Source organism: Bubalus bubalis, chromosome 15 (assembly GCF_019923935.1).
Source record: "Bubalus bubalis isolate 160015118507 breed Murrah chromosome 15, NDDB_SH_1, whole genome shotgun sequence".
In the NCBI taxonomy this organism is placed as follows: Eukaryota; Metazoa; Chordata; class Mammalia; order Artiodactyla; family Bovidae; genus Bubalus; species Bubalus bubalis.
Genome location: NC_059171.1, coordinates 57,212,106 through 57,234,421, shown reverse-complemented (window position 1 = coordinate 57,234,421; position 22,316 = coordinate 57,212,106). Strand labels below are relative to the sequence as shown.

The 22,316-nt window shown below is 40.6% G+C and overlaps 1 protein-coding gene across 5 annotated transcripts in view; it reads right to left on the bottom strand.

Annotated features, from left to right (window-relative positions):
- Positions 1–22,316, bottom strand: part of TOX (thymocyte selection associated high mobility group box) — a 313,399-nt gene that overhangs the window by 8,166 nt on the left and 282,917 nt on the right. For all 5 annotated transcript variants that reach the window (XM_044928750.2, XM_006043079.4, XM_006043080.4 and 2 more), the window contains one exon: positions 762–1,151. In XM_044928750.2, coding sequence (XP_044784685.1) covers positions 762–1,151 — 390 coding nt within the window. The remainder of the gene's footprint in view (positions 1–761; positions 1,152–22,316) is intronic.

Below are 22,316 nucleotides of genomic sequence, written 5' to 3'. Positions count from 1 at the left end.
TAGGATTTTTAAATGCTTTATATTCAGTTTACTTTACATCATTTGCTCCTAATTCTCAAATTTTAAAATAACACTAAAATCCAGAAGGAAAATGATTTCAAAGACAAGTTAAGCTAAGACTGCACACAAATAGTTTCCATAATTGTGGGGTAGACATGGAGGCTTCTAAACCTCCTGTGTTTTCTAATGTAGAAGCCAGATATCCATTTTAAAATAAAACTCTGGTTAGGTTAACATTTTCATTTCTTAGGACTCTTAAGGTTGTACCAAATTTGATACTTCTGACCAGAAATAGTAGGCCTGATTTCATCTTGTAGGATTTGTTGGATTCAACAGGCGTATCATCAAGAATTTCTCATTTCTGAATAATATACTGATTATATATGTATATGTGTATATATATGTGTGTGTGTGTGTGTGTGTGTGTGTGTATGTACATATGGCAGACTTCTCAACCCCAAAGAGATCTTTAGCAGTAGTGGCATCTGAAAACAACAAATGTGCCTCACTCAAAGGCAGAAAACAGGGAGAGTGATGAGAAAGATGGGTACCGTGGGAAAGAAGTCAGGGATTATGAAAGGCAGAAGCTGTTGTGATCCTGTGAGGCTGCCTGACTCACCCCTGCAAGTTAATTTTCAGGAAGCAGAGATCTCCCATTCTCTCTCCACTTACAGAGAAGAATGGAACCCCCACCCAATCCACTGGAGGAACAGACCCCCCAGCACCTCTGAAGGGGAGCCCAGGGCCCGGCCCACACATACCTGCTGCATGGTGGGGGAGTGTAAGGCGGGCTGGACCTGCATGGGGAGCTGGGTCCCGAGGGGCTGCTGCATGGAGAGCGGCTGGTGCTGCTGCAGGTTGAGATGCTGGTGAAGAGGGGGGCTGATCTGGAGGGGAGGAGGGGGGGACACGGCCATGTTGGCTATGGAGACAGTCACTGGCATTTGGTTGTTGGCCTTGGGTGCTATGCTCCTGGGGAGACTGGGATGCATGGCGGTTAGGGGAGGGTTCATTCCTGGCTGTTGGTGGTAGTGGGAACTTAGGTACAGAGCTGAGTGGGCCTGGCTGGGCCCGGGGAACACTGACGGCGGCTTGGCATTGATCAGCTGTGGAGGCTGAGCCGTCTTCACGTCAACAGGCTCGCTGTAGCTCTGTGGAGAAACAAACAGGAACCGAGTTAAGAGGCAGACACCCAGGTGCTGCTTTTTCTTAGCAAGATGCTCTGTGAGTTCACTTGTGAACGGTCACGTGGATCAATACCTGTTCCTACTCTTGACTCCAAGAACTCTTCCATCGTCACTTGCCACATGACCTTATGCAAGCCTGAGCTCATTCCACCTCTTTTATGAAATCTAGAACAAGGTACGTTGACATTTTTTCTTTGCTTAGATGTTAAGCTCTAATTTGGTGCCTTTTCTCATCATCCAAAGATGAAAAAATGAGGGGTGCGTGTGGTGGCTGCAGTCAGTGTCCTACTGGGAACAACCAGTGTGGCTCACTCGGAAGGGAAGTCAGTGAGGGAGTTTATCTGTTGACTACATGCTTCGCTTTTTATTTTTCCTTTTTATATTCTCAAAGAACCTTGACATTAGATATTGCACAAAGAAAACAATGTTGGTTAATGGAACTGGATAAGGAAGAAAGAGTTCAAAAATACCTTTCTGAAGTCATATAAAACCACATTAATATATCTTCAAAGTAACTGTAGAACTCATCTTGATTTTTAAAAAGAGTTGGTGATGAATTGTCCTCAATAATGAACTGGATAAAAATAAACTCTCTTAGAAATTTTAGACTCCATCATAAATTAATATAATTTTTCCTGAATTTTTTTACACACCTTCAAATGGTCATTTCCTAATATCTTTTTAATTGACTTAAAAACTAGACATTTCAGTGGAAGTTGAAAAGTATCAAGAGTGAACCCCAAGGTGTTTCTTCTTGGGCATGAACCTGCCTCCTACTTTTGCTGAGAGGAAGAGACTGCAAAACAAATGCTAAGTAGTGAAACCAGGTGGAGAAAGAAGATGCCCAAATTTCCTTCTGGAGAAAAAAGTCACTTGGTCAAAATAAGGTCTTGAAGATGCATCTGTGCCCTTATTCAGTGCCTCTGATGTCATGCTTCTTCCATCAATAAGTCAACACGAGCCTCTTGTTACCCAGCACAGCAGGGCCTTCCTGGGCTCTCCCTGCTCAGTCTCTGTGCAGCCCGGGCACTTTAAGGAGCCTGGTTCATCACACATGGTGACAGGAAACTCCATGTAGGGACTTCATTGCACAAGTCAGCCAGCAACACAACTCGTTTCCTCCCCACAGTGGAGGGGATTGAGTGAGAGCCACAGGAAGAACGGTTATGTATTATGTGTGCTGACTGCAGGAGGCCAGGCTGGGGTGCTGGACTGGTGGCCTCACAGACTCTCTGCATAGGAATGACCTGAATGACATCTCTAAAAATACATCAACCATGGAGACGTGGGGTCCTGCGAGACCCTGATTACTCCATGCAGAGTAGAGAGTAAGGTGAGCCCTAAAGAATTCAAGCTCCTCCAAAGAACCTTCTCATTATATTTTTCTGTGTCAGTAGTGATGCAGTTTTCTGAAACAGGAGTAGACATTGACTCCCTGTCTTCTGCGTTAACATGAAACAGGTCAAAAATTGTTCACGAAAATTTTCAAGGGAAGGCTTTGGATCAAAAGAGTTTTACTAAATGTAGTACCTAAAAGGAACTTTCAATTGATTAAAAAAAAAATTCAGTCATTTACTTTCTTTCTTTTTCTTCCATTTAAAAATTCTTATTGCTGGTATGCAGAGCAGTGAACAATGGGTTAATTCAGGCTGTGTAAACAGGGACTTGTTTTACATCAGAATAACATAGACTGCAGTGATATGCCTCAAAAACCATCCCATATATGCCAAGAAGATTATGTACTTGTTGTCTGTGTGTTTAAGTCATGTGGGAAAGTGTTTTCATTGTGCTGCATTCTCACTTCTTTTCCCAGTTGTGGAAGGGCTAATTTCATATTTAGTCACACACTGTGCCAACTTCAATAGGAAAGGAACAATCACACAACAACCAAGAGAGCTACAAAAATCAATACGTTAGGGCATCTTCCGTTTTGCTTTATAGTTGCTTTAATTTTTTAAACAGAAGAAAAATCACTCACAATTCCTATACTATCAAAATTATAAAATATATGTCGTTGTAAAACGTTTTCACTTTTTATTTCTAGAGCCAATAATCACATCATTATCCAGTGACATGATGCACACAGAGCAGTAGACAGGTATCCTGAGCATGTGTGTGCACATGTGTGTGTATGTGAAGACAAAAAGACATGTTCAGATATGTTCATACATTCATCTTAGGTATTCCAACAATATTTAAACAAGCCTAAAGGCAGTATATTGGGTTGGCTAAAAAGTCTGTCCAGGTTTTTAGGTACCATCTTATGGAAAAAAGCCAAATGAATTTTTGGCCAGGCCAGTACCTATGTTACATTTAGAAATCACTAACTGTAGTAGGTACAGACACTCAGCAAGAAGGTGGGCTGGCTTCATGGACCAGAAGTCAGTCCTGGTGAGCAGTTTTAGGGACAAAAAAAAGTTTTAGGGACTTTGCCCCCGACACAGTTTCCAAACTGTATTAGAGGGGTTTGTGGAAAAATAAATGTCCTTCAAAAACAAGTTTCCATGACAAAATATGTGTGGGAAGAGCACTGGGTCAAGGGAGGTTAGGAGGGCTCCTCTCCTGCGGGACTTGTCAGAGCCTTCAGTGTGTAATGCACACTGTGAATTTCCGAGGGACTACCAGAGAAGTCTTTCCTCAGTGGGTAATTTCACTGAAATAGTCTTCAATTGGAAACTAATTCAGAAGATGAATTAATAAATTACACAAACATCTAAAATGACAAATAGAACATACATTTCAATTTAAATAGTCATATCTCTTGCCTCAAATAAACTAATTTGTATTGCCCCCAAATACATACTTAAATTACATCCATCTAGGTGTAATATCAAAATTATCTTTTGTTTCATGTTTACCAGAATACTATCTGTATAGAGAATTTCATATTCTAGGCCAAGAACGGTGACACCATTTCCTGAAGGAATTAGCAAATTGGTAACTTCTCAACTGTAGCCTAGAATTGCTAAGGCATAGGGCTTCCCTGGTGGCGCAGACAGTAAAGAACCTGCCTGCAATCCAAGAGACCAGGTGTGATCCCTGGGTCGAGAAGATTCCCTGGAGAAAGGAATGGCAACTGACTCCAGTATTTCTGCCTGGAGAATTCCATGGACAAAGGAACCTGGTAGGCTACAGTCCATGGAACTGCAAAGAGTTGGACATGACTGAGCGACTAACACTTTCACTTTTCTTCAGACCCAGTAAGGCAAAATTCAAAATAAACCATGAATCAAATTCTCCTGAATTTCACTTTCTAAACTGTGTAGAGATAAAGACAGACACACAGACACAGACAGAAACCTACTTGAGATACTTCATTGCCAACTTTGAGAAGATTCTCTTTTCTCATTGTAACTAAACACAAAATCAAGACTGCCGGGAGAAATAGCAATAATCTCATATACGCAGATGACACCACTCTTATGGCAGAAAGCAAAGAAGAACTAAAGAGCCTCTTGATGAAAGTGAAAGAGGAGAGTGAAAAAGTTGGCTTAAAGCTCAACATTCAGAAAGTTAAGATCATGGCATCTGGTCCCATCACTTCATGGCAAATAGATGGGGAAACAGTGGAAACAGTGTTTATGTTTTTAGGTTCCAAAATCACTGCAGATGCTGCTGCAGCCATGAAATTAAAAGATGCTTGCTCCTTAGAAGGAAAGTTATGACCAACCTAGACAGCATATTAAAAAGCAGAGACATCACTTTGCCAACAAAGATCTGTCTAGTCAAAGCTATGGTTTTTCCAGTAGTCATGTATGAATGTGAGAATTGGACTATAAAGAAAGCTGAGTGCCTAAGAATTGATGCTTTTGAACTGTGGTGTTGGAGAAGGCTCTTGAGAGTCCCTTGGACTTCAAGGAGATCAAACCAGGCAATCCTAAAGGAAATCAGTCCTGAATATTCATTGGAAGGACTGATGCTGAGGCTGAAACTCTAATCCTTTGACCATCTGACGTGAAGAAGTGACTCATTGGAAAAGACCCTAATGCTGGCAAAGATTGAGGGCAGGAGGAGAAGGGGACGGCAGGAGGAGAAGGGACGACAGAAGATGAGATGGTTGGATGGCATCACCGACTTGATAGACATGAGTTTGAGTAAGCTCTGGGAGTTGGTGATGGACAGGGAAGCCTGGTGTGCGGCAGTCCATGGGGTTGCAAAGAGTCGGACGTGACTGAGCGACTGAACTGAACTGAAACACCAAACATTTTGTCTATACAGCCATTTGTTTGTCATTTGTCTTCTCCATTTTAAAGCATGAAGAGATCAGTACTGTTAAGCTTACTTTGAAAGAGTGGTATTTTTTAATCACTACAAGGACTATAACAAGTCAAACAGATTTCCCAAACTAAGGATTTAGACAACACTTGAAACAATTTTTAACACACACAGAGAAAAATTTTGGGGAAGTTACATGTTTTCCCTACACTTTTGAAGTCGTTGAATATACCAAGATAAATAATGAAACTAGCCATGTGCCTAAGCATGGCAGGCACTCCATTGGGGGTTCTCTTCCTGCATTCTCTCTTCACCATAATTTCCTGCACCATCAGGGAAGGATGTTTTTGGGGGGCTGCATGGCTTGCGGGATCTTAGTTCCCCCACCAGGGACTGAAACTGGGCCCTGGCAGTGAGAGTGCTGAATCCTAACCACTGGACCACCAGGGAATTCCCAGGAAAGGATTGTTTAAAGGTTGGGACTAGAATCCTATGTGTCCCATGCATCTGTTACAGTGCCAAGTCCAGAGAAAACAGACATATTTGCTGAGTGACCGAATGACTGTCCTTGAACAATACTGGGAGCAGTCACCGTTGCCCTTGCTGACTCCTGACGAGACATACCGTTCCTCTAAGGAGTGGGTTTTCAAATCTTTGAAAACTCACAGAATATCAGATTGTTCTTTACCATCTGCTCTCATCATGAACCACACCCTTTGGGAAGAAGTGGGAGATTACAAGCCTAGCTTTGCTCTTTAGTTGGATCCCGTGGTCTCTGCTCCCCAATGGGCTGGGATGGATGGCAGGAAGCAGGGAAGCTTACTGTGTTTCACCCCTATCTTGAGAATTTGTATCTTTATGTAGAGATCCACTCATTTAGGCAGGGAAAAAACTTGCTTGAGCCTCACTTCTCATTAATTCTTAATCAGACTAATAAACAGACACAGAGTTGTTTCACTGTTTTGGAAGACAGGCAAAACAAGTTCATTTTCCATAGCAAAGTGTCATGAATGCATAACCTGATTAAATGGAAATATGAAGAAATCCTAAGTTTAATACACTCGCACCATCATTTTTCTTTGAATTAAACTATGAAAGCAAGGCTTGTTTCTGTTACTTTAGTTGCTAAGTCATGTCAGATTCTTTTGCGATCTCATTTTGCAAATAATGATACTGTATATGAAGATCATTATGCCTTCCATTCAGAAACTAGAATTACTTTCTCATTCAAATAAAATCATTTCAATTTGTTTCTAATTCCAAATGCATTAACCACTTTAACTTAGTGGTGTGTGTTTTGTGTCAGTCACCTGCCAAATGTAATCCTATCAGTGTATACACAACTGAAAATCAGCCCTTGAATGTGACATTTTCATGGGGGTGAGTGTGTACTTGTTACTGTAGGTTTATGAGTAAGTTCTAGTTCCTGCTTTCTTTTGGGCCACTGATTCTAAAAGATGTTTTCTATAAGCAAAATGGTGTGTGTGTGTGTCCAGGGAGGGGGGCAAGGGGAGACATTTTGGGTCTTTCCAGTAGTCTTTCACAAAGGATACAACTCTATAAACATCAAACTACTTCGTATTAATCAAGTTGTTGATTGCCCGAGATAATTTCAATCCCATTTACTTTGTATTATGAAGATAATATTGCATAGTGTATAAATGCTCCCTTTCTAGGATGATAAGTGCTATAAAAATGAAAGATTGACAAAGCAACTGTTGTTTAAAATAGCAAAGCATAAACATAAGACATAAAGCTCAGTGGATGCAACAATATAGGAGTTGCTGAACCAAATCAGATTAATAGTCCATCTAATTTGATTCTTGTTTCCAGCACTGACCAATACATGATGCATTGGAAATTAAACAAAATTTATGCACTTACTCAATTGCGCATTGTTACTTTTGGAAGGAAAATTCTTCTTGGTACTTGCAGGTGATTAGCTTACACCCTGAAGCATGAGATTTTATTATCTTTAAATCACGATCTGGGCTTACAGAGCTGCAAGTTTTATGTGAACAGTCATAAATTGATCCATTCTATTTTCAAATTCAGTGTCTCAATAGCTCTCCTTGGCATGAATTCTATAAGTTACACTCATCTTATAAGAAGAAATGATTTGTTTTGAATTTAGTCCCTTTTAATTGAACTGAAGATTGTATTTATTATTGGTCATGGCAATACACTGAAAACTTTCTTAATTTAGTTCAGTTCAGTGGCTCAGTCGTGTCCAACTCTTTGCGACCCCATGAACCGCAGCACACCAGGCCTCCCTGTCCATCACCAAATCCCAGAGTCCACCCAACCCATGTCCATTGAATCGGTGATGCCATCCAACCATCTCATCCTCTGTCATCCCCTTCTCCTCCTGCCCTCAATCTTTCCTAGCATCAGGGTCTTTTCAAATAAGTCAGCTGTTTGCATCAGGTGGCCAAAGTATTGGAGTTTCATCTTCAATATCAGTCCTTCCAATAAACACCGAGGACTGATCTCCTTTAGGATGGACTGGTTTGATCTCCTTGAAGTCCAAGGGACTCTCAAGAGCCTTCTCCAACACCACAGTTCAAAAGCATCAATTCTTAGGCACTCAGCTTTCTTTATAGTCCAATTCTAACATCTATACATGACCACTGGAAAAACCATAGCCTTGACTAGACCAACTTTTGTTGGTAAAGTAATGTCTCTGCTTTTAAATATGCTGTCTAGTTTGGTCAAAATTTTCCTTCCAAGGAGCAAGCATCTTTTAATTTCATGGCTGCAGTCAGCATCTGCAGTGATTTTGGAACCCCAAAACATAAACACTGTTTCCACTGTTTCCCCATCTATTTTCCATGAAGTGATGGGACTGGATGCCATGATCTTAGTTTTCTGAATGTTGAGCTTTAAGCCAACTTTTTCACTCCCCTCTTTCACTTTCATCAAGAGGCTCTTTAGTTCTTCTTTGCTTTCTGCCATAAGAGTGGTGTCATCTGCGTATCTGAGATTATTGATATTTCTCCTGGCAATCTTGATTCCAGCTTGTGCTTCCTCCAGCCCAGCGTTTCTCATGATGCACTCTGCATATAAGTTAAATAAGCAGGGTGACAATATACAGCCTTGACCTACTCCTTTTCCTATTTGGAACCAGTCTGTTGTTCCATGTCTGGTTCTAACTATTGCTTCCAGACCTGCATACAGGTTTCTCAAGAAGCAGGTCAGTTCAGTTCAGTTGCTCAGTTGTGTCCGACTCTTTGCGACCCCATGAATCGCAGCACGCCAGGCCTCCCTGTCCATCACCAACTCCTGGAGTTCACTCAGACTCACGTCCATTGAGTCGGTGATGCCATCCAGCCATCTCATCTTCTGTCATCCCCTTTTCCTCCTGCCCCCAATCCCTCCCAGCATCAGGGTCTTTTCCAATGAGTCAACTCTTTGCATGAGGTGGCCAAAGTACTGGAGTTTCAGCTTCAACATCAGTCCTTCCAAAGAAATCCCAGGGCTGATCTCTTTTAGAATGGACTGGTTGGATCTCCTTGCAGTCCAAGGGACTCTCAAGAGTATTCTCCAACACCACAGTTCAAAAGCATCAATTCTTCGGCGCTTAGCTTTCTTCATAGTCCAACTCTCACATCCATACATGACCACTGGAAAAACCATAGCCTTGACTAGACAGACCTTTCTTGGCAAAGTAATGTCTCTGCTTTTGAATATGCTATCTAGGTTGGTCATAACTTTCCTTCCAAGGAGTAAGCATCTTTTAATTTCATGGCTGCAGTCACCATCTGTAGTGATTTTGGAGCCCACCAAAATAAAGTTTTTCACTGTTTCCACTGTTTCCCCATCTATTTCCCATAAAGTGATAGAACCAGATGCCATGATCTTCATTTTCTGAATGTTGAGCTTTAAGCCAACCTTTGCACTCTCCTCATTCACATTCATCTAGAGGCTTTTTAGTTCCTCTTTACTTTCTGCCATAAGGGTGGTGTCATCTGCATATCTGAAGTTAGTGATATTTCTCCCGGCAATCTTGATTCCAGCTTGTGTATCTTCCAGCCCAGCGTTTCTCATGATGTACTCTGCATATAAGTTAAATAAGCAGGGTGACAGTATACAGCCTTGACGTACTCCTTTTCCTATTTGGAACCAGTCTGTTGTTCCATGTCCAGTTCTAACTGTTGCTTCCTGACCTGCATATAGGTTTCTCAAGAGGCAGGTCAGGTGGTCTGGTATTCCCATTTCTTTCAGAATTTTCCACAGAGGTAGGTCAGGTGGTCTGGTATTCCCATCTCCTTCAGAATTTTCCACAGTTTATTGTGATCCACACAGTCAAAGGCTTTGGCATAGTCAATAAAGCAGAAATAGATGTTTTTCTGGAACTCTCTTGCTTTTTTGATGACCCAGCAGATGTTGGCAATTTGATCTCTGGTTCCTCTGCCTTTTCTAAAACCAGCCTGAACATCTGGAAGTTCATGGTTCACGTATTGCTGAAGCCTGGCTTGGAGAATTTTGAGCATTACTTTACTAGCGTGTGAGATGAGTGCAATTGTGCGGTAGTTTGAGCATTCTTTGGCATTGCCTTTTTGAGATTGGAATGAAAGCTGACTTTTCCAGTCCTGTGGCCACTGCTGAGTTTTCCAAATTTGCTGGCATATTGAGTGCAGCACTTTTATAGCATCATCTTTCAGGATTTGAAATAGCTCAACTGGAATTCTATCTCCTCCACTAGCTTTGTTCGTAGTGATGCTTTCTAAGGCCCACTTGACTTCACATTCCAGGATGTCTGGCTCTAGGTCAGTGATCACAGCATCGTGATTATCTGGGTCGTAAAGATCTTTTTTGTACAGTTTTTCTGTGTATTCTTGCCACCTCTTTTAAATATCTTCTGCTTCTGTTAGGTCCATACCATTTCTGTCCTTTATTGAGCCCACCTTTGCATGAAATGTTCCCTTGGTATCTCTAAGTTTCTTGAAAAGATCTCCAGCCTTTCCCATTCTATTGTTTTCCTCTATTTCTTTGCACTGATCACTGAAGAAGGCTTTCTTATCTCTCCTTGCTATTCTTTGGAACTCTGCATTCAAATGGATATGTCTTTCCTTTTCTCCTTTGCTTTTCACTTCCCTTGTTTTCACAGCTATTTGTTAGGCCTCCTCAGACAACCATTTTGCTTTTTTGCATTTCTTTTTCTTGGGGATGGTCTTGATTCCTGTCTCCTGTACAATGTCACGAACCTCCGTCCATAGTTCATCAGGCACTCTATCAGATTTAGTTCAACATTGTCCTTTACCATACATTATAAAAAGATTCCATCAACTCTGTAAGTTTTGGCTCAAATCAGAGACAAAATCTCCAACTTGATGTGTGACCTTGAAGTCATGAATCTGATTACTTATACTGAACATACCAGAACATACTTGTCCAAATGTTGTCTCTTTCCAGGCTGGGGCTTCCGAGCAGCTGTATGCTTATTTCAATAATGCTGCTTTTACTTGGAATAAATATCTGGGAACTTCCCTACAGGATTCTTCCCAGCACCCTTGAGATGCCGCTTTACATATCCTTAGCCAGCTCTCTGTCTTTGGGTGGTGAATTTGTTTTTTGGAAAGAGCTAATAGTCACTGGAAGCCAAGTCTGTGCGATGTACATGGGTGATATTTGAGAAAAAGAATGAGGTGTTAAAACAATGTTACAAGATTGATTTGCTAGTGGCTCATAATTTGCTGAGTACAGTTCTAAAAGAGAAGTTTCAAAAATCTTTTGAACTCTGGGGGCAATAATAAAATAAGTTTGTAGCCTCCCTAGGTGACACCTTTCAATGCAACACTCATTTTGGGAATATTAATTCTGGTCTATGTGGTAAAATGAAACTAGTTCCAATTGCTTTAAAGTTATACATTGTTTTTCAATCTGTTGAGACTTAGGTAGAGGAGTTTCTGAGTTAATGTAAAAACTGATTCCTTAAGCTTTACTTCTTGCCTGGAGAATCCCAGGGACGGGGGAGCCTGGTGGGCTGCCATCTGTGGGGTCGCACAGAGTCGGACACGACTGAAGCGACTTAGCATAGCATAGCATAGCATAGCATAGCAAGCTTTACTTAGATCAACTCCAAATGACCTTAAGTGAAAGTGAAAGTGAAATCGCTTAGTCGTGTTGGATTCTTTGGGACCCCATAGACTAGCCTACCAGGCTCCTCTGTCCATGGGATTTTCCAGGCAATAGTACTGGAGTGGATTGCCATTTCCTTCTCCAGGGGATCTTCCCAACCCAGGGCTTGAACTCAGGTCTCCTGCATTGTAGACAGACGCTTTAGCATCTGAGCCACCAGGGAAGTCCTCAAATGACCTTAAATAGCATGTAAAACCACTCCAGCCCAGAAGCCATAGGCTCCACAATGGCATATATTCTTAGTCCTCAGACTCTTTGAAGGCTTCCTCGATTAAAGGGTCATAAAGACCATTTCAATTAAGGAACCCACATAGGTGATTTTTAAAAATGTTTACATCATTTTTTATCTTTATAAAAGAATATATCTATGAAGCACATTTTTCTTATGTTAATGCCACTTAAAAATTTTCTTTATATCAAAGCAGCTGTGTAGACACCTGAATATGATCCAGCTAAATCCTGAATCAGACACAAAAGTTTCCTAGTTCTTTGTGCACCTATCAATAATGTTAAAAATAAACTTGATAATAATAATTGCTGGTATTTATTAAGTACTTTCCTGTGTTCAAGATGTCAAACCATGCAGTTTATATAAGAGTTTCCTATTTTATTTTTATGGAAAGCTAATGATGTGGGTCCCATTATCTACTATTTGATACACGAGTAAACCGAGACTTTAAATAGCTGAAAAATGGGCATAAAGGCAAGCAGTTAGGAAGTGAGAAATCTGGAATCTGAACCCAGATGGAGCTGCCCTGAGCGCCTGGGGATATTTCTGCCCTCTGAGGACTCTTTTTGTGCAACATTGGTGGTACCTCAGAGGTTCTTTAATGTTCCCCTTGGTGCCTGTGGAAGCACAGATGCTGAAGAAGCCTTCAAGATCTTCTCCAAAACCTACTTATAAACCTTTGCTTCCTGCTTTTAAATTTCTCATTGGAAAGAAATTGTTTGCCTAAACAATCTAAGAGTTTGGTAATGCTCCCTGTTCAGATTAAATTCCTCTAGGGTGACATGGTATCTCCATTCTTGTTCTGGAATCGCTGCCCATGCCTGACACCCGTCATGGGGTGAACATGCCCATCTTTCATGTCAAATCCACTCTTTTTGGCTACTATCTCCTGCCCTCTCTTTCAACCGCTTGGCGACTCTTTCCTCTGAAATCTCTCCAACTTCTCTCTTTATAGAGAGTAAAACTGAAAAGTTAGTTCATCCAGGTCTAATCCAGCCTGTGTCTGCAGCACCCAATGATCCCTTTCCTGTGACCCTCAATACGCATGTTTTTCCAGGGTAGAGTGGCCTGTCACCAAGCAGATCTAACTGCGGGAAGGTCTGTCACTGGTTCCACATGACCAGGCAAAGCATGCGTGCAGCTAAACAGCATGGCACAGAGGGGAGCTCCTCAAACATTCTGCAGGCCCCAGGGTCCTCTGAGGGTCTAGGGCCAGCCTCTGGTGGTGAGCAGCCTCTATCCCTCAACCCCAGCTTCATTTAACCAGAACAGCTTTAATCTTGGCTAGCTAATTTGTAAGAGTTGGCATAGAATTTTACTGAGGATAAGAGGTTGCAGGTCTAAAGATATAAAATTTGATAGTCACTCAGGGTAGAGAAAAGCCTACAAGCTTTGGAATGAGAGAGTGAGGGGTCTCAGCTGTCCCTCTGCAACTACCAGCCTCTCCTTGGTCTCTTAGATTTCAAGTCATATAGTCTCTGCCTAGAGACTGTGCAGAAAATGGGGCTAAATCTTACTTTGTAGGGTTATTGTGATGATGAATAGAAATATATGTAAAATACCAAGCACAGCATGTGTCACATAGTATCTACTTGATAGCAAGGTGCCATTTGTATTTTTGTTCCTGAAGAAAATTTGGTGTCCAGCTGGGAGTGTGTCTGTATTGTCATTTTCAAGTATGAAGGTCAGAATATGCTACTACAACTGAGTTGTTTTTTTTTTTTGGTTAACTTCAATTTTTGTCCAGGTCTGATGTCATGTTAACTAGTATGCTGGGTTAGATGGTATATAATTGATTTAAAAAAAATGTAATTGAGAGGAGAGGAACATTGTTAATCCTGTGACTCAGTCTCATGGGTGGAGCCAATGTTCATTGGCTGTTTCTATTTTTTGATTATGTTCTGTAAGAAGTAGCTAATTTTAGTGAGTATAGTTTCAAGCCTCTCAAGTATTATGGAATACTTTACTTTGACCTGCTGTGCTCATTGCTGGGCTCTCAGCACCGAGCCCTGTGCCTGATGTGGGGTTGGTGTCGTGCATCCCTGGCTCGTGTGCAGAGTAGGGCCTGGAGTGAGAGCACCGAGAAGTAGCCGACCTGATGCTGCTGCACATTAGCGAGGGCAAGAGCTGCTGGCCCAGGAATGCAAAGCCACGCTGGATGAAACAAATGCACTGCATAGAACATTGCTATCAAAATGTGCGTGAGTAAATCAAGGAGGGGTAAATCAAATTTGAGCATTCTTTGGCATTACCTTTCTTTGGGATTGGAATGAAAACTGACCTTTTCCAGTCCTGTGGCCACTGCTGAGTTTTCCAAATTTGCTGGCGTATTTAGTGCAGCACTTTCACAGCATCATCTTTTAGGATTTGAAATAGCTCACCTGGAAATCCATCACCTCCACTAGCTTTGTTCATAGTGATGCTTCCTAAGGCCCACTTGACTTCGCATTCCAGGATGTCTGGCTCTAGGTCAGTGATCACACCATTGTGATTATCTGAGTTGTGAAGATCTTTTTTTGTATAGCTCTTCTGTGTATTTTTGCCACCTCTTCTTAATATCTTCTGCTTCTGTTAGGTCCATACCATTTCTTTCCTTTATTGTGCCCATCTTTGCATGAAAAGTTCCCTTGGTATCTCTAATTTTTTTAAGAGGTCTCTAGTCTTTCCCATTCTATTGTTTTCCTCTATTTCTTTGCACTGATCACTAAGGAAGGCTTTCTTATCTCTCCTTGCTATTCTTTGAAACTCTGCATTCAAATGGGTATATCTTTCCTTTTCTCCTTTGTCTTTTGCTTCTCTTCTTTTCATTACTATTTGTAAGGTCTCCTCAGACAACCATTTTTCTTTTTTGCATTTCTTTTTCTTGGGGATGGTCTTCATCATTTGAAAAGACCCCGATGCTGGGAAAGATTGAAGGCAGGAGGAGAAGGGGATGACAGAGGATGAGATGGTTGCATGGCACCACCAAGTCAATGGGAGGCCTGGCATGCTGCAGTCCATGGGGTTGCAAAGAGTCGGACATGACTGAGTGACTGAACTGAACTGAAATCAAATTTGCCTCAACATTTTAGGAAAACGGACACTGAGTTTTGGCTAATACAGTATTTCACTGACAAAGGGACCATAGGAAACCACCAACAAACAAAAAGACAATCTATAGAATGGGAGAAAATATTTGCAAATGATGAAACTGATAAGGGGTTAATGTCCAAAATAAACAAACAGCTCATACAACTCAATGTCAAAAACCCAAACAATCCAATCAAAAAATGGGCAAAAATCTAAATAGATAGTTCTCCAAAGAAGACATACAAAATACTGATGAAAGAAATCAAAGAGGACACAAATAGATGGAGAAATATACCATGTTCATGGATTGGAAGAATCGATATAGTGAAAATGAGTATACTATCCAAAGCAATCTATAGATTCAATGCAATCCCTATCAAGCTACCAATGGTAATTTTCACAGAACTAGAACAAATAATTTCACAATTTGTATAGAAATACAAAAAACCTCAAATAGCCAAAGCAATCTTGAGAAAGAAGAGTGGAACAGGAGGAATCAACCTGCCTGACTTCAGGCTCTACTACAAAGGTACAGTCATCAAGACAGTATGATACTGGCACAAAGACAGAAATATAGATCAATGGAACAAAATAGAAAGCCCAGAGATAAATCCACACACCTATGGACACCTTATCTTTGACAAAGGAGGCAAGAATATACAATGGAGAAAAGACAATCTCTTTAACAAGTGGTGTTGGGAAAACTGGTCAACCGCTTGTAAAAGAATGAAACTAGAACACTTTCTAATGCCATACACAAAAATAAATGCAAAATGGATTAAAGATCTAAACGTAAGACCAGAAACTATAAAACTCCTAGAGGAAAACATAGGCAAAACACTCTCCGACATAAACCACAGCAGGATCCTCTATGACCCACCTCCCAGAGTAATGGAAATAAAAGCAAAAATAAACAAATGGGACCTAATTAAACTTAAAAGCTTTTGCACAACTATAAGCAAAGCGAAAAGACAGCCTTCAGAATGGGAAAAAAAAAATAGCAAATGAAGTAACTGACAAAGAACTAATCTCAAAAATATACAAGCAACTCCTGAAGCTCAATTCCAGAAAAACAAATAACCCAATCAAAAAATGGGCCTGTGGTGGATTCATTTCGATATTTGGCAAAACTAATACAATATTGTAAAGTTTAAAAATAAAATAAAAAAATTAAAAAAAAAAACAAAACCTGTAAGCATTAAAAAATTTCAAAAAAAAAAAAAAAAAAAAAAAAAAGGGCCACAGAACCAAACAGACATTTCTCCAAAGAAGACATACAGATGGCTAACAAACACATGAAAAGATGCTCAACATCAGTCAATATTGCTGCTGCTGCTGCTAAGTTGCTTCGGTCGTGTCCGACTCTGTGCAACCCCATAGACGGAAGCCCACCAGGCTCCCCCGTCCCTGGGATTCTCCAGTCATTATTAGAGAAATGCAAATCAAAACCACAATGAGGTACCATGTCACGCCAGTCAGAATGCCTGCTATCCAAAAATCTACAAACAATAAATGCTGGAGAGGATGTGGAGAAATAGGAATGCTTTTACACTGTTGGTGGGACTGTAAACTAGTACAGCCACTATGGAGAACAGTGTGGAGATTTCTTAAAAACTGGAAATAGAACTGCCATATGACCCAGCAATCCCACTGCTGGGCATACACACAGAGGAAACCAGAATTGAAAGAGACACATGTACCCCAATGTTCATCGCAGCACTGTTTATAATAGCCAGGACATGGAAGCAACCTAGATGTCCATCAGCAGACAAATGGATAAGAAAGCTGTGGTACATATACACAATGGAATATTATTCAACCATTAAAAAGAATACATTTGAATCAGTTCTAATGAAGTGGATGAAACTGGAGCCTATTATACAGAGTGAAGTAAGCCAGAAAGAAAAACACCAATACAGTATACTAACACATATATATGGAATTTAGAAAGATGGTAATGATAACCCTGTATGCGAGATAGCAAAAGAGACACAGATGTATAGAACAGTCTTTTGGACTCTGTGGGAAAAGTCAAGGGAGGGATGATCTGAGAGAATAGCATTGAAACATGTATATTATCATATATGAAACAGATCACCAGTCTAGGTTTGATGCATGAGACAGGGTGCTCAGGGCTGGTGCACTGGGATGACCCTGAGGGATGGGATGGGAGGGAGTGGGAGGCGGGTTCAGGATAGGGAACACATGTAAATCCATGGCTGATTCATATCAATGTATGGCAAAAACCACTACAATATTGTAAAGTAATTAGCCTCCAACTAAAATAAATAAATTAAAATAACAAACAAAGAAGACATACAGATGGCCCATAGGCACATGAAAAGATGCTCAACATGGCTAATTATTATGGAGATGCAAATTAAAACCACAATGAAGTATCATCTCACATAAGTCAGAACGGCCATCATCAAAAAGTCTACAGATAATAAATTCTGGAGAGGGTGTGGAGAGAAGGGAATCCTCCTGACCTGTTGGTGGGAATGGAAATTGGTGCAGTCACTATGGGAAACAATGTGAAAGTTCCTTAAAAACTAAAAATAGAACCACCATACGATCCAGCAATCCTACTCCTGGGCATATATTTGGAAAAGATGAAAACTCTAATGAAAAAAGATACACATACCCCAATGTTCACAGCAGCATTATTTGCAAAAGCCAAGACACGGAAACAATCCAAAAGCCCATTAACAGATGAATGGTTTAAGAAGATGTGTATTCCATTACATATATATATATATATATACACACACACACACACACACACACATATATAAATGGAATAGTACTCAGCTACAAAAAGAATGAAAGATTGCCATTTGCAGTAGCATGGATGGAACTAGAGAGTATCATACTAAGTGAAATACGTCAGAAAAAGACAAATATTGTATGATATCACTTATAAGTGGAATCTAAAAAAAATGAAATGGTTCTATATACAAAACAAATACTCACAAACATAGCAAACAAACTTTGGGAAAAGGGAGTGGGGGTTAAGGGTATAAATTACAAGTATGAGAATGATAGATACAAACTACTATACATTAAATAGATAAGCAGCAGGGATTTACTATATAAAGTGGAACTATATTTAATATCTTGCAATAACCTATAATGGGTTTCCCTGGTGGCTCAGTGGTAAAGAATCTGCCTGCCAGTGCAGGAGAGGTGGGTTCAATCCCTGGGTTGGGCACTTCTCCTGGAGAAGGAAATGACAACCCACTCCAGGTTTTTTGGCCTGGAGAATCACATGGACAGAGGATTCTGGTAGGCTACAGTCCATGGGGATCTCAGACAGTCAGACACAATTGAGTGATTGAACAATAACAACCTATAATAGAAAATAATCTGAGAAATATACATAATTGAATCACTTTGCTATACACCTGAAGCTAACACAATATTGTACATAGACTGTGCTTTACGTGAGCTGAGAAGAGAGAATGTAGGTGTTACACTTGACTTGTTGGGCAGGGCATGTTTCAGGGAAGCAGGTGAGGTGCACAGTTAGGACCTGGGAAGAGAATGGCCCAGCATGAGGACTGATGGAGGCAGGTCAAGTGCTGGGCTTGGGCAATTGCTACCTATGTGATACTTTTCCTCTTTTGTGAAATGTTAATAATCGGGCCTACTTTGAGGAGTAAGATATGGGAGGTGAGGGAAGTCATTCACATAAAGTTATCTTTTTTTTTTCCTTTAATTTTTTATTTTGTATTAGGGTATATAGCTGGGTAACAATGATGTGATTGTTTCAGGTGGACAGCAAAGGGATTCAGCCACACATATACATGTATCCACTCTCCCCCAAACTTCCCTCCCATCCAGACTGCCACATGACATTGAGTAGAGTTCCCTGTGCAGTAGGCCCTTGCTGGCTATACATTTTAAATGTAGCATTGTATACATTTTGATCCCAAACTCTCTAACTATCCCTTCCCTCTATCCTTCCCCTGGCAACTATAAATTCATTCTCTAAGTCTATGAGTCTCTTTCTGTTTTGTAAGCTCATTTCTTTTTAGATTCCACATAGAAGGGATGCCACGTTATCCCTTATAGTATAAATCCAATCAAGCCATCCCCTACTGGAACCCACTCAGTGCTGTCCCTTTGTACAGAGTATGAAACCCAGCTCCTTTCACTGACTTGCAGGGCCTGTGTGACTTGGACACTAACCATCTTCCCAGCCCAGCTTCATCTCAAACCACCCTCCCCTGTTTACTCAGCTCCAGCCTCACCGACTTCCTTAGTCTGAGGAGGTATTTTTGACCCTCGAGCCTGCCTGTGCTGCCCTGCTTGACCAGCTGTCCTGGGCGCTCTGTGTCTTGTGAGCTCCTGTCGTCCCTTGTCTCAGCTCCAGTGTCACATCTGCAGAGGGCTCAGTAGACCATTCTGGTAGATGCCTTCCTTTATTTCCCAGTAGGCTTTGATTCACCAAGATCTCAGTCATTTATGAACTTGTATTTTCACTAGTGATCTCCCTGAACAAAAGAAAACTAAGTGCGTGGGATGCACCTGCCCATTTTCCCGTGTCCAGGTGTCGTCTAAGCCTGGCCCAGTGCTTGGCACAGACTATGTGCCCAAGGAAATTTACCAAATGATCGCATGAATGAATGAATGGGAAAGACAGAGCTTGGCTGGCACACTGTAGTTACTTGGAATTGTGACTGTTATTACCATGTAGCGTTTTATGACTGTGCATGTGGATCTTAGCTCTTTCAAAATAGAGAAAAAATTTATAACTTATTAAAAAAATAGGAAATATATATGTAAATATGAATGGCTGTTATTTTCCTTGTGATAATTTTAAATGGAAAAGCAATAGGTTTTTACATAAGCTTCTGCATGCAATCAGTGGATAGGCCGGTAAATTTTCTGTGAGTGCATGCAAGGTTATACTGCAAATAGCCCATTCATATCCAACACCAGACGGCCATTTTTCTAACCTGGAGAAGGTGTTTATAACTTTTCTTCAATTTGTATACATATTGATACAATAGATAGTTGTACATAAATAGACATTCACCAGCTCCAGCAAAATTCCTGCTGCCAAAGAGAAGAAAAACGTCAGAGTAAGCTGTAAAGAAAGTGCTTGGTTTTTTAAATGTAGAAATGGCAATTCACAGCATTTATTCAAATTGCCACGTACTGAGGGTTGCAACTCCGAGAATGAATAGTAAGAAAAGTTGCAGCTAAGAGCAAATCTGAGAACTCTTGTTTTGAAAGTAAAGGCTTAGTCAGTACTATAGCATTCTGGCAATCTCCATAATATTAACTAGAGTGTTTTGTATTGGGACCAAGACTTTATGTATTGATTTTCTTGTATGTAAAATGTCCTGACTAAAACTTCTCTTTAAAATGCTCAAGAAGAAACTTACCTTGGATGAAACAAGAAGAATTCACATGCCCCCTTACGTAAGAAAGGCAATGCCAAAGAATGCTCAAACTACCGCACAATTGCACTCATCTCACACGCTAGTAAAGTAATGCTCAAAATTCTCCAAGCCAGGCTTCAGCAATACGTGAACCATGAACTTCCAGATGTTCAAGCTGGTTTTAGAAAAGGCAGAGAAACCAGAGATCAAATTGCCAACATCTGCTGGATCATCGAAAAAGCAAGAGAGTTCCAGAAAAACATCTATTTCTGCTTTATTGACTATGCCAAAGCCTTTGACTATGTAGATCTCAATAAACTGTGGAAAATTCTGAAAGAGATGGGAATACTAGACCACCTGATCTGCCTCTTGAGAAACCTATATGCAGGTCAGGAAGCAACAGTTAGAACTGGACATGGAACAACAGACTGGTTCCAAATAGGAAAAGGAGTACGTCAAGGCTGTATATTGTCACCCTGCTTATTTAACTTATATGCAGAGTATATAAGTTAATGAGAAACGCTGGCTGGAAGAAGCACAAGCTGGAATCAAGATTGCTGGGAGAAATATCAATAACCTCAGATATGCAGATGACACCACCCTCATGGCAGAAAGCGAAAAAGAACCCAAAAATCTCTTGATAAAAGTGAAAGAGGAGAGTGAAAAAGTTGGCTTAAAGCTCAACATTCAGAAAACTAAGATCATGGCATCCGGTCCCATCACTTCATGGGAAATAAATGGGGAAACAGTGGAAACAGTGGCTGTATTTATTTTTCTGGGCTCCAAAATCACTGCAGATGGTGATTGTTGCCATGAAATTAAAAGATGCTTGCTCCTTGGAAGGAAAGTTATGACCAAACTAGACAGCATATTAAAAAGCAGAGACATTACTCTGTCAACAAAGTTCTAGTCAAAGCTATGGTTTTTCCAGGAGTCATGTATGGATGTGAGAGTTGGACTATAAAGAAAGCTGAGCGCCGAAGAATTGATGCTTTTGAACTGTGGTGTTGGAGATGACTCCTGAGAGTCCCTTGGACAGCAGGGAGATCCAACCAGTCCATCCTAAAGGAGATCATTCCTGGGTGTTCATTGGAAGGACTGATGTTGAAGCTGAAACTCCAATACTTTGGCCACCTAATGCGAAGAGCTGACTCATTTGAAAAGACCCTGATGCTGAGAAAGATTGAGGGTAGGAGGAGAAGGGGACGACAGAGGATGAGATGGTTGGATGGCATCACCGACTCAATGGACATGAGTTTGGGTAAATTCTGGGAGTTGGTGATGGACAGGGAGGCCTGGCGTGCTGCGATTCATGGGGTCGCAGAGTTGGACACAACTGAGTGACTGAACTGAACTTACATCTTGGGTATATTAATCTGCATGATACCAAGTGACTATATAACCCAATTTTTGGATGGATTTATTAGGCTGGTGCAAAAGTAACTGAGGTTTTGAAATTTACCATTTGATATTGGAATACATTCTTAAGTAAATGTGGTTATGTTATACATTATTTTAATGCACATTTCTCACTTTATGTTTTTTGCTAATGAGTTAATTACTTTCTGTTTATTTTATATTTATTCTAGATTATAGAAATGATGTTAGACAAAAAGCAAATTCGAGTGTTTTTTTTAATTTGAGTTCAAAATGGATCATAAAACAGCGGAGACAACTAGCAACATCAACAACGAATTTTACCCAGGAACTGCTAATGAACATACAGTGCAGTGGTGGTTCAAGAAGTTTTGCAAAGGAGGGGAGGGTCTTGAAGATGACCACAGTGGCCTGCCACTAGAAGTTGGCAACAAGCAGTTGAGAGGATCATCGAAGCTGATCCTGTTACAACTACACGAGAAGTTGCCAAAGAACTCAATGTCAACCATTGTATCATCATTTGGCATTTGAAACAAACTGGACAGGTAAAAAAGGTCAATAAGTGGGTGCTTCATGAGCTGACCACAAGGCAAAAAAATCATTTTAAAGTGAAATCTTCTCTTATTCTATGCAAAAACAATGAACAGTTTCTCCATTGGATTGTGATGTGCAATAAAAAGTGGATTTTATATGACAGCTGGTGATGAC